The 17,394-nt window shown below is 38.8% G+C and overlaps 2 protein-coding genes and 1 long non-coding RNA gene across 3 annotated transcripts; 2 read left to right on the forward strand and 1 right to left on the reverse strand.

Annotated features, from left to right (window-relative positions):
- Positions 1 to 2,605: 2,605 nt before the first annotated feature.
- Positions 2,606 to 3,557, reverse strand: LOC106607373 (hemoglobin subunit alpha). The gene is made up of 3 exons (XM_014204292.3): positions 3,320 to 3,557; positions 2,900 to 3,107; positions 2,606 to 2,797 (listed from the first exon to the last, which is right to left on the reverse strand). Exons 1-3 carry the CDS (start codon positions 3,412 to 3,414, stop codon positions 2,669 to 2,671), a joined length of 432 nt encoding a protein of 143 aa, XP_014059767.1. The 5' UTR covers positions 3,415 to 3,557; the 3' UTR covers positions 2,606 to 2,668.
- Positions 3,558 to 4,749: 1,192 nt separating this feature from the next.
- Positions 4,750 to 5,716, forward strand: LOC106607371 (hemoglobin subunit beta-1). Its single transcript, XM_014204289.3, has 3 exons — positions 4,750 to 4,939; positions 5,166 to 5,388; positions 5,520 to 5,716. Exons 1-3 carry the CDS (start codon positions 4,848 to 4,850, stop codon positions 5,646 to 5,648), a joined length of 444 nt encoding a protein of 147 aa, XP_014059764.3. The 5' UTR covers positions 4,750 to 4,847; the 3' UTR covers positions 5,649 to 5,716.
- A 5,125-nt stretch (positions 5,717 to 10,841) lies between these two features.
- On the forward strand, positions 10,842 to 12,217 carry LOC145879756 (uncharacterized). The gene is made up of 2 exons (XR_014392511.1): positions 10,842 to 11,257; positions 11,633 to 12,217. It is a non-coding gene; the product is annotated as an uncharacterized LOC145879756 (long non-coding RNA).
- Positions 12,218 to 17,394: the final 5,177 nt, after the last annotated feature.

A 17,394-nucleotide genomic window follows, 5' to 3' on the forward strand; every position in this document is an offset into this window, starting at 1 on the left:
TTCGGGTTAACAACACTCTTAACCACTGGGCTAGCTGCTGATCTGACCCACTGGGTAATTTAACCAATAAGGCCCGAGGGGGTGTGGTATATGGCCAATATACAGTTGAAGTCGGAAGTTCACATACACCTTAGCCAAATACATTTCAACTCAGTTTTCACAATTCGTGACGTTTAGTCTTAGTAAAAATGCCCTGTCTTAGGTCAGTTAGGATCACCACTTTATTTTAAGAATGTGAAATGTCAGAATAATAGTAGAGAGAATGATTTATTTCAGCTTTTATTTCTTTCATCACCATCCCAGTGGGTCAGAAGTTTACATACACTCAATTAGTATTTGGTAGCATTGCCTTTAAATTGTTTAAATTGGGTCAAACATTTCAGGTAGCCTTCCACAAGCTTCCGACAATAAGTTGGGTGAATTTTGGACCATTCCTCCTGACAGAGCTGGTGTAACTGAGTCAGGTTGCTAGGCCTCCTTGCTCCCACATGCTTTTTCAGTTCTGCCCACAAGTTTTTTATGTAATTGAGGTCAGGGCTTTGTGATGGCCACTCCAATACCTTGACTTTGTTGTCCTTAAGCCATTTTGCCACAACTTTTGGAAGTATGCTTGGGGTCATTGTCCATTTGGAATACCCATTTGCGACCAAGCTTTAACTGATGTCTTGAGATGTTGCTTCAATATATCCCCATAATTTTCCTTTCTCATGATGTCATCTATTTTGTGAAGTGCACCAGTCCCTCCTGCAGCAAAGCACCCCCAAAACATGATGCTGCCACCCCGTGCGTCACGGTTGGGATGGTGTTCTTCGGCTTGCAAGCATCCTCCTTTTTCCTCCAAACATAACAATGGTCATTATGGCCAAACAGTTCTATTTTGATTTCATCAGACCAGAGGACATTTCTCCAAAAAGTAAGATCTTTGTCCCCATGTGCAGTTGCAAACCGTAGTCTGGCTTTTTTATGGCGGTTTTGGAGCAGTGGCTTCTTCCTTGCTGAGCAGCATTTCAGGTTATATCGATATAGGACTTGTTTTAATGTGGATATAGATACTTTTGTACCTGTTTCCTCCAGCATTTTCACAAGGTCCTTTGCTGTTGTTCTGGGATTGATTTACACTTTTCGCCTCAAAGTATGTTAATCTCTAGGAGACAGAACACGTCTCCTTCCTGAGCGGCATGATGGCTGCGTGTTCCCATGGTGTTTACACTTGCGTACTATTGTTTGTACAGATGAACGTGGTACCTTCAGGCATTTGGAAATTGCTCCCAAGGATGATTTTTTTCTGAGGTCTTGGCTGATTTCTTTTGATTTTCCCATGATGTCAAGCAAAGAGGCACTGAGTTTGAAGATAGGCCTTAAAATACATCCACAGGTACACCTCCAGTTGACTCAAATGATGTCAATTAGCCTATCAGAAGCTTCTAAAGCCATGCCATCATTTTCTGGAATTTTCCAAGCTGTTTAAAGGCACAGTCAACTTAGTGTATGTAAACTTCTGACCCACTGGAATTGTGATACAGTAAATTACAAGTGAAACAATCTGTCTGTAAACAATTGTTGGAAAAATGACTTGTGACACATGACATGCACGAAGTAGATGTCCTAAGCGACTTGCAAAAACGATAGTTTGTTAACAAGAAATTTGTAGAGTGGTTGAAAAACGAGTTTTAATGACTCCAACCTAAGTGTATGTAAACTTCCGACTTCAACTGTACAACGGCTAAGGGCTGTTCTTATGCATTGCGGAGTGCCTGGATACAGCCTTAAGCCGTGGTGTATTGGCCATATACCACAAACCCCGAGGTGCCTTATTGCTATTATAAACTGGTTACCAACGTAATTAGAGCAGTAAAAATACATATCTTTTTCATAGACGTGGTATAGGGTCTGATATACCACGGCTGTTAGCCAATCAGCATTCAGGGCTCGAACCACCCATTTTATACATCTCAATAACCCAGCACCAATAACCCAGCATCAACAACCCAACACTGCTCTTTTTAAAGAAAACAACCTAACTAAGTAACCAAACGCCGGCAGCCCAGCAGTTTTGCCAACCAAACAACACGTAATCTTTTAGGGTGCACAGGACTTTCAGAATGAGCGTAAGTAACGTGTTCGCTTTCAATGTATTGTCCACTTCCCAATTTTGGACCAAATTCACTGCATTGAAAATACTAAATACCATTCTCTGAAGTATCTTGTTACAAGTTACACTTGATTTTACCCCAATACAAGTGACAAAATACTCAAAACAATCCTAATTTAATATTTTAAATTCATGTGAAATAAATATTATCCATCTCGAGGTTTTCATTGTGCCTATGCTGTCTCTAGTAGTATCCTATTCAGCAACTACTCCACATTCATCAAAATAAATGTTACACGTATGAGATAGGCTAGGCAAAATGATGGGAAACAACATACTGAGCTAGCGCATGGCGGGCCTAAAGCACCATTTTTTTTTTATAATGTCTTCATTCCTTTGTCATTCAATTTTTTTTTATGTGTGAATCTACTGTATTTAGTCTGTTGTATTGCTAACATTCAAATATGACGTTGATGGTGAAATGTGGTGGAATAAGGACACAAACACAGAACATAACTTAATTCATTGCCCGTTTATTTTATTGTGATAACAACAGCGCAGGAACTGAACTACAATTTATCTGTATTTGTCAGCCAGGGCAGCGGACAAGGCTGCAAGGAATTTATCCACAGCAATGTGCACTTCGGGAGTGAAATCCGCAGGGAAGTGAATAGCCAGGGTCACAAGGATGTTGTGGGACAGAATCTGAAAAGTATATTTTAAAAGTTAATATTGACGAATTAAGCCATAGCAACAGACTTAGAGTTGAAGTCGAGAGTGATAAATATAAGTTATCTGGGCGCCAACCTTGAAGTTTCCAGGGTCAACGCGGAGCTTGAAGGCGTGCAAATCGCTGAGAGCACTCAGTCCTCCGACGAGGTCGTCGATCAGTCCGACAGCATTACCAATTGCACCCATGATGGTGCTTCCATGTTTCTTGACTGGGGCAGAGCCGGGGCTCAGGTCAGCCCAGTGGGAGAAGTAGGTCTTAGTCTGGGGGTAGGCGGTCAGCATCCTGCAAATGAGTTTGTATACCATTTTAGGCGTATTTAGACGCCTTAACTTTTAAGCATTATGCGTACCTTACTCCTCCCATCGTCTGTCTACAATGTAATGAAAGTAGTTGACATATTGTATGTTAAAATGCTTATTTGGGGTCGGCACATAGGCCGCTGTCAGCAGGTTAAACACAACCATTATCATCATTCTTTCATTAAGAAGACTTACCTTCCCAAAGCCTCAGCGCCGACGACATCTGCCTTTCCACTAATCTTGCCCCAGAAGGCCTTGACCACAGATTTGTCCTTTGCTGTCAGACTCATTTTGCTCCTTTTTGATTGACCTGTATTAAATCTACAAGAATTGAACCTAACAAGATGAGTGCCTATACATCTAGGTCCCTTTATATTACAGTAGAGCGGCAGACACGCCCAGCTACTATGGTACACCCCCCCTACACTGCAACCATCTTGGTCAAAATCCAAGAGGAAGAAACGTTATCTTGGCTTTTATCAAATGTTACGTTAGAATTTGTATATTAGGCCCTCCCATAAGATGTCAGAGGTCTATGTTTGTAATAATATACATCATTAACGTTTTTCCGAAACATTTTTGCCTATGTTTTCGTCTTCTGACTGTACTGTGAAACAATGTATGGAAATAAATTGGACCAGAGCTGTCAACAATTTTACAATTTGTTTGATTGATAAATATAACAATAATAATACATAATAATAATTTATTTATTTCGTTGCATAAAACGAAATGTTTCTGTATAATCAATCATATATTTCCAATAGACTAATTCTAAAGCTGCTTTTGCCAAAATAGCTAAATATTTCATTGCTAGTTCATTAGCTATTTAAAATTACGATGCACTTTAGTAAATTAAATTGTACAAATCAAATCCACCTTCAAAGACCTGCATTCAATTGGAAAATGTTTATTCAAGGTGACATATTTGACATTTGTTCAATTAAAGTTGGATATGATCCCCAATTAAAAGGTTGATTGGACTTCGAATGATGATCGAAAAAAAAGTCAGAAGTCATGCGAAGATATGGGTACCCACCTATCTGCAAATAATACAGGACATTCCTGCTTATCATTTTTAATGTCTTGAAATTAATCACTTAAAATGGGCGGAACGGTCTGAATCCCCCGATAAAAAAGGAAGCCATCATATTGTCGTAGATAAGAAACTGCCAAATTGTAGGCCGGAATTAGCTTGAATTATCAAACTTATCAAAATTCATAAAAAAATTAAATAAAGTAATTGCGTCCCTTTAAAAACGTTTATTTAAATAGCCTTATACACTGCAATGAAGACATTTTGAATAGTTTTGCCATAATTTTGCATCAGTTGGATCAACAAAACTGTTCAGCTATTGATCATACGAATTTTTAAACGTTGGTAATCTAGATAAAACTGTATAGGCCTAATTACATATGATTTCAGATTTTAGCATCTAACCTACAGACTTGATTCTGTAACAACTAATAAATTAGCATTTACGGTTGTTTTTAACAGATCAATTATTGGATTTTGAAACTGAATTCTCAATAACATCAAGTACAAGAGGTGAAGCGCTCATGAAACACCTGGCCAATACTGATCTTTTCCAGAGCCAATCACATGCGCCGCCTCCAGTGGGCGGAGTGCACTCATAAATATAAGTTGCAGACAAAGTGTCTCCCTACACAATACATTAATTTGTTTATCTTGTTGCAAAACCTGAAAACAAACACTGACAACATGGCTGACTGGACAGACGCTGAGAAGAGCACCATCAGTGCTGTCTGGGGCAAAGTAGATATCAATGAGGTCGGACCACTGGCTCTGGCAAGGTAGGTCATGGCTTCAGCCTCATTCAAATATATTATCTAAAATAGTTTATAGTGGAGATGTTCATGAGTAATTATAACACTATTATACTTGTCCTGTTATCTTATTACTGTTAATATTGAGTTGATATTGTTAAGTTTGAATGGAGCATGTTAGAGTATTAACTAGGCATATAATTGAAATACATTTGAAAATAATCCACATATTTCGGTGTTCTTGCAATAACAGAGTCCTGATCGTCTACCCCTGGACTCAGCGTTATTTCGGCTCTTTCGGAGATGTGTCCACTCCCGCAGCAATCATGGGCAACCCCAAAGTTGCTGCTCACGGCAAGGTCGTGTGCGGAGCTCTGGATAAAGCTGTGAAGAACATGGGCAACATCTTGGCCACATACAAGTCACTGAGCGAGACCCACGCCAACAAACTCTTCGTCGACCCTGAAAATTTCAGGGTAGGCCTTTTGTCTTGCGCAATATGTTTTAGGCTACACATATAACATTCAGAACAACATGTCTAATTCCAAAGGTTAAACAAAACCGTCAGTCTTATTTAACATCTTCCTCCTTTGTCTTTTGTCCACAGGTGTTGGCTGACGTCCTCACAATTGTCATTGCCGCCAAGTTCGGAGCCTCTTTCACTCCTGAAATCCAAGCAACCTGGCAGAAGTTCATGAAAGTGGTTGTCGCAGCCATGGGCAGTCGGTACTTCTAAATGCCCTCCAGACAAGTGATTCTGTTCTGACATCCCTGCCTGAGTGAAAATAAAGACATCGAAACAAACCATTGTATTTGTATTTATACCATTTTTTTTTTAATAGGGGGGCAGGGACAGTTCCACCACAAAATTCTTAACATCAATATTTAGGTAATATAGAGATGGGCATTGACCGATGGGGAACGGATGGTTTAGGGTCATGGACTATTGTGTGAATGAAGGGCGGCTGCACTGTAAACCCATATTAGTTATCATTACTCTACAGTCTTGTGGAACCCCGCTGCACTAGTATTCTAGAGTACAGTTACTTACAACGTTAGAGCTGGCTTTACTCAAACTAAAAGTATCACATCATCCCAAATGGGCCACAATTTAAAGTTGATTAAACACAAAACGTTTTAGTAAGTAGAGAAATATTTTAAGTACATTGTACTCAACATAGTTTGCTAATGAAGTAGATTTGTAGTGTAACACACACTTAAATAATTTCTGTCCACTAATGGTAATTTTAGAGTTACCTAAACATAGTAGTTTGACCTAGATCTAGTAAATATTTGGAGTCTGGGCAACATGTTGAAGTATATTTTTTTGAGTACAGAATACTTAAAATATGTCTGTCCATTAACTTACTTTTACTCCCTACAATAACTTTAGTTGTAAAGTTATGTTTGTACTCAAAACATTAAAGCCATAACAACTTGTCACTTAACTTGATTCTATCATGTCACAGTGAATTAAATTGTTTAAGTATCCAAACTGTGTAACTTTGGCACAACTTACTTACAATTCCAAGTAATATTACTATTGTATATGTTAATATCACTTGATTAATAACTTAAATCATTCATGTTGTATCACTGTAATTAATTACTTTAGTTATTCTATTCTTTGGAGTGCATTCAACAAATACCGAATCAACATGTTCAAGTTTGCAAACAACTTTTGAGTAAGTTAAACATAAAACAGTGTTTTAACACTGCGTCTTCAGAAACACACATCTCTAATTACATGAATGCACCAAACATGATTCATCTATTTTAGCATCCATCAATAGATGAATTCCATTTCTGTACAGCATGACTCATTTGAACAGAACATTTAAAAGACTCAGATAACAAACCTCCAACTTTCAATCGATTCAATATTGTGTAACACTGCAACATTCCCCATCAACAACTTAACTATTAAAACATAAACACAGTATAATGACCCTTCCTTCTCTAATTAACACTTTCAACTGATGTGGTAGCTTCCACGCAACTAAAAGCTGCGCTGAAGGTTTTAAAATGTAAATAACGAGGTAGTGATGTGCCGACATCCATTTCAGTCTAACAACTTGACTACATTCAACTGTTTAAAATGAAGATTAATGTTGACAATTTACATTTCTTCCTCCACGACGATTTTCACTGCATTATGTTTACCAAACAAAGTAATACTTACAGATTATAAAATGTACTTAAGCACGCAATGTTTCGGTCCTAAACCTTCATTCCTGACTAAGGTGTTACGCCGAATCATTATTAAACTGACAATAAACGTTCTAAATGCAAGTAGACAGTGTGTGAACGTTGTTTCCCCAACGTTCTTATATGTACCGGTCAACAACACTACACAGGTATGCAAACGACCACTCCTTACAACTCCATGAAGATTCCCTTTCCATTTTCATCTTCTGGGACCTCGGCCATTTTTCATATGATGACGTCAGCAATGTGAGATTTGTGGCCAATGCCTCTAAAGCTTCCTATATACAAGGATTTGTAAGGTAACTTCACAATGTCAATGTTCAGATTTCCCAAACAGTAACACTTTCAATTAAACTCTACACCAACGGAAGTCAAGTTACTCTTGTATCTCTGTACATGTTAAGATTAAAGGCCAATAGCATTGCATGACTTTCTCATTTTTGTGATCAGTTTGACTACAGGCACAGATCAAATCAAATGCAGGCAGACATTTTACTTGCCATTTGCCTACAAAACATTTAGTCTTCAGTTGTTTTTTCAATTTTTATCCCTAAATCTCTTTTCCTTATAGGATAACGTAGCTATTTACAATTGTTTAGCACCATAAATGTTTTTTGGTATTGGTATTTTACAGTTGGTTTTTCAAAGCAAGGACCTTTGGCTTCATTCTGTCTCCATCCAAGTTTAACAACACTTTTTGTATAAACCCAAACGTGTTCTTCGTGCAAATCGGGTATCCAGGTTGGAGTGAGTACATTAGCCCGTACAACCATACAAATGCATCAGGCCAGCACCGGAAATCCTTCATAACCACGTTCTCCTCAAGGACCACGTAGACTCTTCCTGGATGGACTGGCACAGCAGCTACATCTCCATCGTCATCAATGACTGAGATGATGGCTGCTGGTCTCCTGATGGCTGCTGGGTCTTGGGATGTTCCCTCATGAGAAAGAACATGAAAATGTAATTATCATGTCACAATAAACTCTTATGAAGACACACAAGTAGTTTCTCCCCTCATTCATTTTGGGTCAAAGAATATTTGAACAACCTCGCACACAAACAACCCACAGTGCAAGTTATGAACACTCCAGAGTCATCCTCTTGGAGTATTGCTGGAAGGCATCTGAGGACAACAGTTCGATCTGTGTTCACATCACGTGGTTGCTACAGAGAAACATTACAAACATGAACTATATATTTGTCTAAGGGTATCACTGATCTTAAAATGTAACATTTAAATCAATTAATTTGCTTTACATTTTGCTTACTGATTTAATTTCTATACCTGGCTGTACAAATTCAGAATGGCAGCTATCTTCTGTCCATTTCTTCCCGTCTCTCCCTGATTCTCTGGATAGGGCTAGCAAGTGTTCTGTGTGTTGGTCCAACATGGAATAAAATGAATCCCGGAGCAGGCTTAACATTAACTCTCAAAGGCAATGCATTTGACACATTAGCCAAAACACCATTTACATTGTCCCCATAGCTCTGTGGACAAGTAATGCATTTGACAAACTAGAGGCATCTCTGTTCGACAAACTAACGTTAGCTAGGCTAGCTAATTGTTGACACGGGCTGACAACCAGTAAAACATCAAATAAATACGCACATGTCACAGCAGATGGATTTTTAACATCAAATTATCGGCGTTAACGTTACACGGAACCCATAAATGTATTTTTGTCCCCCCACACCAAACGCGATCACAACACACAGGTTAAAATATCAAAACAAACTCTGAACCAATTATATTAATTTGGGGACAGGTCAAAACGCATTAAACATTTATGGCAATTTAGCTAGCTAGCTTGCATTTGCTAGCTAATTTGTCCTTTTTAGCTAGCTTACTGTTGCTAGCTAATTTGTCCTGGGATATAAACATTGAGTTGTTATTTTACCTGAAATGCACAAGGTCCTCTACGCCGCCAATTAATCCACACATAAAACAGTCAACCGAATCGTTTCTAGTCATCTCTCCTCCTTCCAGGCTTTTTCTTCTCTTGACTTTATATTGTGATTGGCAACTTTCAAAAATTAGGTGCATTACTGCCACTGACTTCGTTCATCTTTCAATCACCTAAGTGGGTATAACCAATGAGGAGATGGCACATGGGTACCTGCTTCTATAAACCAATGAGGAGATGGGAGAGGCAGGACTTGCAGCGCGATCTGCGTCAGAAATAGAAATTACTTATATTTTAGCCCTTGGCAACGCAGACGCTCCTTGGCGAGCTCCAGCAGTGTGGGTGCAATAATTGAATAACATTGATTTCTAAATTTATTTTGTGTAGTCAGTCTGTTACACGTGCATTGATCAGTCAGAGTTGGCTAGCTAGCTAACGTTACCCGTCAGTCATGCTTGCTAAAGCTAGCCACAGAGTTTTCACAATGTTCAGCAACTAACATTATAACAATCATGTAATATATTACGCATTACTTTCTTAAAAAAAAAAAAGATTTACCATTTGGGTAATTTTGTATTTAACTAGGCTAGATCATGAAAACCAGCAGCACTTCTTAAATTAATTGGCTAACATGAACTGCTGAAAAGGTAACCGACTTCATCTAATGTTAACGTTACCTACGCTACATCGTCAGGCTCCGGAAATTTCCTCCCTAACTTAAATAATGAGACTACATTAGATTTCCGTGCTCACAATTGGCTCCTTAATGCAATGTAGATTGAAATTATATATACTTAATCGTACAAACCTTGGCGGGAAGTAAGCCGCCTGTGTGTGAGGTATACTACTGCACACGCACTTGGAGAAAGTGCAGTATGATCACAGAGGAGATGTTGCCTTTGGCCGATGAGCGGGCTTCAGTTTAAAAGAATACATCCTTCCAGATGCCCGCCCAAAATGTCAAATTAACCAGTTTTTTTATGACATGCAGCTAGCTCTTTAGAGGTTATATAACTTGAATATAAACATTACTCTTAATTCAGGGCTTCATACGCCACATTTTCCTGTTAGACAGACAGACATCCACAGTGACACTTTACGCACAACTAATCTAATAATTACCAATGACCAATTAAGACCAGGTTTATCACTTTTAGGCCCAGGTGCAAGCTACATTTAATCAACACTAGACCACTTCCTTGATCAGATGCAAAACAGCTTTAAAATCTAAATTGAATTGGACACCAGGAGCTTAAGGACCATGTCCTGGACACATTGAAAGTGTAATGTAATTGCGCCATCATTTGGGGAATATAGGCCTCCTGACAACATTTTGAGTTGGCCTCCATCCTCACCCTGTCACCGTTCCAATAGGTTTGGCCCTAAACAATTGGGGCATTACTACATTTAGCAATCTGTATTATTCTCACCGTTAGGCTTTAAGGTGCCTACATAATTCTGCCTACATCATGCCAGAGAGTAAGCATGTCTACCAGCTATACACCACATGCACTGACAGAGTACAATGTTATACAGGGCCAGACTAGGATCAGCACGCAAGTCATTGCAGAGGACAGTACATCAGCACAATTTACTCTGTCTGATGGCAGACTATAGGGAGGACAAATTGTGTAAGGCATAAAAAATTGACAAAAGAGTAGAGCGCATGAGAAGATCTCACCAACCATTTTCGACACCCTTTCATTTCTTATCTGTCTGTATGCACATGTGGCTGATGTGTGTTGTGGGAGGAGACAATAGGAGGCAAGTAAGATGACAAGGCATAAGAGGAGAACGAACGATAGGCAGGAAGAGAGACTGACTTAGACCTCACTAGCCACCTCTTTCCTAACTGTTCCATTTCCCTAGTTTCAAAATGATGTGTTTGGTGTGTCTTAGAAGTTGGGCCTACGAACAGTGATATTCAGATGCACCAATTAACCCTGCTGTGGAAACCAATTTTATGCTGTGCAACGAACAGGCAGATGCCACACAACATGCCAAAATCAATTCTCGTTGGAGCTCTGCTGTTAACACTGCCTGAAGTAGTACCCGGAGACGGTGAGCTCCCTCAACACCACAATATTATAACACAGACAGATGACTGGTCCCGTGTGGCTCAGTTGGTAGAGCATGGTGTTTGCAACGCCAGGGTTGTGGGTTTGATTCCCACGGGGACCAATATGAAAAAAAAGAGAAAAAAAAGAAAGAAATCTATGCATTCACTACTGTAAGTTGCTCTGCGTAAGAGTGTCTACTAAATGACTAAAATGTAAAAAAATGACTGAGTATATTAGTGTATAGACTGCTATATGAATGTGCTCAGTATTAGTACTTTTTGTAGAGGTTATCATGATGGCATGTTCTCTCAAAGCAAACCAGGGAGCAAAGTTCAAAGCCAACCCATTTAGCGGTTCATCATGCTTTGCTTTGTAAATGACAAAAAGTTAATTAAGAGTATTGACGTCTGATAATTCAAATAATGATTGTGAATATTCGTTGGTTAGGCAATATAACCTAGAACAAACATAATAGCTGAAGTATTATTGTGTAAAACTAATTTAACTCCTTCAAAACTACACATTAAATGTATTTTTTACAAAAGCACTGTGCATCACCACTCTATCTTCGTGGATGATGGAGACTTGGTGTGGCTGAAGGGAGTCTGCATCTTCATCATCAGAGATGATAGCAAGTACGCAGACTGGACCAATGAGGACACCAGGATTTCTTGACTCACGTTTCTACAGTATGACAACCAGAAGAGTGTGAAATACAGATCAACCAATCCAGAAGACGTGTTGTGATTTCTGGGCAAGGCAAGTCAATATTAAAAGGAGCAGCCTGTCACGTCCTGACCATAGTAAGTTGTTATTTTCTATGGTAGAGTAGGTCAGGCCGTGACAGGGGGTGTTTGTCCGTTTTTTGTATTTCTGTGTGTAGTTTCTAGTTTTGTATTTCTAGGTTGGTTTTTGTTTGGCATGACCTCCAATTAGAGGCAGCCGGTTGTCATTGTCTCTAATTGGAGGCCATATTTAAGTTGATGTTTGTCCCACTTGTGTTTTGTGGGTGATTAATTGTGTGAGTAGTGTATGCCTGCTCTGCATCACGGCTTTCTTGTTTTGTATTTCAAGTTTATTGTATATTGCATTAGTTTCACGATTGAATAAAAGATGTGGAACTACGATCACGCTGCATATTGGTCCGATCCTTCTGAAAGCCCTGACACAGTCATAGTTTACTAGGCCTACCTCCTTGCTAAGACAACACACAAGCCAATCCCTCCCAGCGTGCTTCCATGTAGATAATTTAGGTTCAGGTGTAAATGTCATGTTGAACTGTACAAATTCATATTATTTGTTATTGGAGAATACCACAACAATTCATGTTGGACTGTACAAATTAATATTATTTATTATTGGAGAGTACCACAACAACATTTCAAACACATGAGATTCACAGTTGTCAGTCAATTTTTGTTCCTCTGGTTACATTTCAAGAGAACCCACATGAAAGGAAATAACAAAAAAAAACATACACAAACCTTTTTTTCGTTCCAACAATCACCAAGTTCTCTTTTCTAATGTTGAAGAAAAAAAGAAAAAAAATCTGTTGTCTTACCACAGGCACATTTGACCTGAAAACAGGTTATAATTAGGTTACAGTTTATTTTTCAAGGCCAAAACTTGATTTGAGCTTTTCGCAATCAACGTTAAGGAACACTTGCTGAATGAATAGAAATGAGCTGGACATGGGTTTTGGGTAATCCAGATGTAGAGCATAAACCAGGCCAAAAAGAGCAAGAAGAGCATCTGGCCAGGATTGGAAACTGTGCATCACCACTCTATCTTCATGGATGATGGAGACTTGGTGTGGCTGAACACCTCTGAGTCGCTTTCACGAAGTAGTGCTGGAAGACAATGAAGGGCAGCCGTTCGCCTGACATTCACATCCCTTGATTGCTAAAAGGACACAGACAGAATATTAATAAATCAACTTGCAGAGGACAAATGGGAAAAGTATATAGGCACTGGGACTTTAAACCAATATGGCTATCCATAGGCTCAATCACTAATCGAGACAACACCCCTTTGACTACCATTTCACCCCAAACCAATTTTATGTACACTGCAGGTGGTAAATGTTTAAAAATAAATTATTTATAAATAGGGGGAGTGCCCGCACAGAACCAAGGAAACTGACCAAATATGTAAATTAGAATATAACAAACCATTTCATCATACATCTTCAGAATGGCAGAAAGCTTAAGTCCAAAGCTCCCCATCTGTCCCTGCACCTCCCGGGATAAAGCCAGCAAGCGTTCAGTGTAATGGTCTAGTGCAGCAAAGAACAATCGCTTCCGGTTCTGATTAGTTAAGCGATGAAACTCAGCACATATCTGTAGATTAAATATTTGTTTTAAAGATACAGAAGTCTTCTGTACTTAATGCGATTATACATTACCAGGCTCTTACTGAATGACAATAACTCAATATCCCCCAACACACTTACCCTCCATTCCCTAGATTTTAGACATTGTAACAGAATGTAAACACTGCCATCAGGCCAAAGCAATACCTGTGACTCTAGAAATAGTGCAGGCCATATATTCTCCACTGTCTGTATTTCTGGACTGCTTTGTGTGTCTTCTTCATCTCAAGAGCAATATCGGTCCTTAGCTTTTCCTGATCTGCTTCAGCTTTTGATTGAGGGAACAGGTTGACTGGGCCACAGTAAACGTGTTTTAGTGGTGGTTCTGGATCTTTCCTTTTTTGGGCATGTTTTTTACCAACCTCAGGACACCTTTCTCTGCCTAGTTTCGTTCTGTATTTGCCTACTTTAAACTTAAGCCATTCTTCCATCCCTCCCACCCTTTTGGTGACCCACTGTCAGCAAGGCATTTATGTCGGTGGACTAAGGCTTTTGCAGCATCTTTAAAGTCACACTTACTTGGATACTCATTCCTCTCATACATAGCTTTTGCCACGCCATCCAAAATCAGTTGTCTTTGGTTTCTGGTTAACACCAGTTGTCTTCCAAATTGGTCATACCCTTGATTTCCCTCTCTCAGTAACAATTCAAGATCATGTGAAAAGGTTGGCACCGCAAAGTTGTCACTCAGTTGTCCTGGATGCTGTCAAGTTAACTGTGGATTACTCAATGACACCCCAAAGCTAGTCATGGCATCCTCCAATATTAAAAGCTTAATTGTGCCCATGTTTGGCAGATCATCAATGCAGGTCAGGTTGAAAAACTGTGAATCAGACTGAGTTTTGAAATTGAATGTCAATGGTGTAAGGAATGTCAAATTGCTGCCTCAGTAAAATGATACATTGGTCAATAGTGGCTGGACATTCTGTAGTATCATCCTTTCAATTCCACCAGGGAGATGATGCCATATCAATTTCTGCAAAACCAGAGAGAACATAATAACAATTACGTTAAGATGAGTGATGTCAAGCCTGTCATTTAATAAGTAGTAATGGAATTAATATGCATCTGCTCGAATTAAACATATCCATTATATGTGAATGTGAAGCTGTTTTGAGTGATGTCGGTGGCCACACGCAACAAAAAGTATGGTGCCACCACATTGGAGGTGGGCACAAACTTAACCTTCAATTCCATCCAACAGAACGGCATACATCAAGTATAGGTCACACAAAACACTTTTCTTTAACCTCTAGAGGACCCCTTCGAGATCAAATCCCATTAGCGGGATTGGTTGGACAACAACCAGTGAGATAGCACGGCGCGAAATTCAAAACAAAATAATCTCAAAATTAATATTCAAGTATTATACGGCATTTTAAAGATACTCTACTCGTTAATCCAATCACATTGTCCAATTTCAAAAAGGCTTTACGGTGAAAGCAAAACATTAGATTATTTTAGCATAGCACCTTAGCAAAAAAAAAAAAAGCAATTTTCCAAGCACGGATAGCCATCACAAAACCAGATATACAGCTAAAATTAAGCACTAACCTTTGACAATCTTCATCAGATGACACTCCTAGGACATCATGTTAGACAATACATGCATTTTTTTGTTCGATCAAGTTTATATTTATATCCAAAAACCCAATTTTTACATTGGTGCGTTACGTTCAGAAAATGTTTTCTCCCCATAACTTCCGGTGAATAGGCACTCATAAACGTTGAAAAAATGTATAACAATTATTTAAAGAATTAGAAATAATCTACTCCTTTATGCAACCACTTTGTCAGATTTCAAAATAACTTTACGGAAAAAGCACATTGTTCAATATTCTGAGTACAGAACTTAGCCTTCAATGCTAAGCTATACAGTTAGCCTACAACCACGACTTCGACAAATCTCTAAAAATATTTTCGAAATATTTACTTACCTTTGCTGATCTTCGGCAGAATGCACTCGGATGGGCACCCACTTCCACAAGAAATGTTCATTTGTTCTGCAAAGTCCATCATTTATGTCCAAATACATCCGTTTTGTTGACCCATCCAGAACACTTTACAATGCCATGTGGCGTGGACGCAAATCCATAGACGAAATGTTCAAAGTTCCATTACCGTTTGTAGAAACACGTCAAACGATGTTTACAATCAATCCTTTAGGGTATTTTTTTTACGTAAAATTGCGATACTTTTACAACCCGGGCAATAGGTATTCATCCCAGAAGAAAAATAAAAAAACAACAAAGTCACGTGCATGCGCATCGTAAGACACCTCTCCTCAGGCCAGTGATTGACTGAGCCATAATTTTCTGCCCGGTAACAGATGACGGTTGAAACCAGTTCCTAAAGATTGTTGACAGCCAATGGAAGAGTTAGGAGGTGCAACGTAAATCCTATGTCACTGTAGTTTTTCAAGGGATTCAAAACAAAAACTAAATTTCTAATTTCTCACACTTCCTGATTCAATTTTTCTCAGGTTTTCTGCCTGCCATATGAGTTATGTTATACTCACAGACACCATTCAAACAGTTTTAGAAACTTCAGAGTGTTTTCTATCCAAATCTACTAATAATATGCATATTCTATTTTCTGGGCCAGAGTAGTAACCTGTTTAAATTGGGTACGTTTTTCATCCGGCCGTGAAAATACTGCCCCCTGGCGCAGCAGGTTAGCTGTATCTAGTTAGCCTGAACCTTGCATATCACATTCGCTTATATAAACATGCAAACATGCAGTACAGCAAAGCTACCTTTACTGTGGGGCAGCAGGTTAGCTGTATCTAGTTAGCCTGAACCTTGCATATCACATTCGCTTATATAAACATGCAAACATGCAGTACAGCAAATTAGCTTTCTCCGTACCATTAGAACAAAAACGTCTCCGGTCCCGTGTGTTGTCGTTTGCTAGCTGTGGCAACATAATCATAAATGAGCAAGTACAATGGAGGTAATCGCGAAGCTGCAGGTGAACCCTGAAAATTCTTAGCAGGAAGCAAGTAATGTTAGTTATTTAATTATTATTTTTTTATTAACAACAAATCAATACAGGAAGTATTTGTGGGAACAAGTATATATGAATAATATACAATGGACAATTGGGCTAGGGGGTACAATATCACATTACACAAGGACCTTAAGGGACATACTGTCACGTCCTGATCAGTATAAGGGGTTATTTGTTATTGTAGTTTGGTCAGGGCGTGGCAGGGGTGTGTTTGTTTTGTGTTGTCGGGGTTTTTGGGTATTGTTCTATGTTTTGTATTTCTATGTTTTTTCTATGTTGTGTATTTCTTTGTGTTGGCCAGGTATGGCTCTCAATCAGGGACAGCTGTACATCGTTGTTGCTGATTGGGAGCCATACTTAGGTAGCCCTTTTTTCCACCTGTCTTTTGTGGGAAGTTGTTTTTGCACTGCTGTGTGTAGCCTGCAAGACTGTTTGGCTGGCGTGCGTTTTTTCTTGTTTTGTGTTCTCTTCAAATAAAGTCAAAGATGAGCACTCAACCCGCTGCGCCTTGGTCTACTCAATACGACGGCCGTTACACATACATACACTTATAATTCTAACAGCTTTTTTGTTAGTAGAGTATTTAATTGTCTTAAAATATAGTTACATTTCTTTTTGTAAGGAAAGAAAACGTGTTTTTTGTTTGTAAATTTACATTTGTGAATATGAGTAACGTTAGCTAATGATCCTCTAGCCGCTGCATGGCATGAAATATCTAGGCTGGGAATTTCGCCATGAAATTATATGTAAACAAAATTCGGTGAATATCGAAGTAAAAAAATATCACTTAAATTGGGCTATTTTTACTGCAAAGTCAGCTGGACGAAAACCTGCAAGTCATATTAGATAAATTGGTTTTAAGTTGAAAACACAATATTTTACATTGAAGTCAACACAAAAAAGTTGCTCTAATTTCCACATACTTTT

Source organism: Salmo salar, chromosome 06 (genome assembly GCF_965601325.2).
Source record: "Salmo salar chromosome 06, fSalSal1, whole genome shotgun sequence".
NCBI lineage: Eukaryota > Metazoa > Chordata > Actinopteri > Salmoniformes > Salmonidae > Salmo > Salmo salar.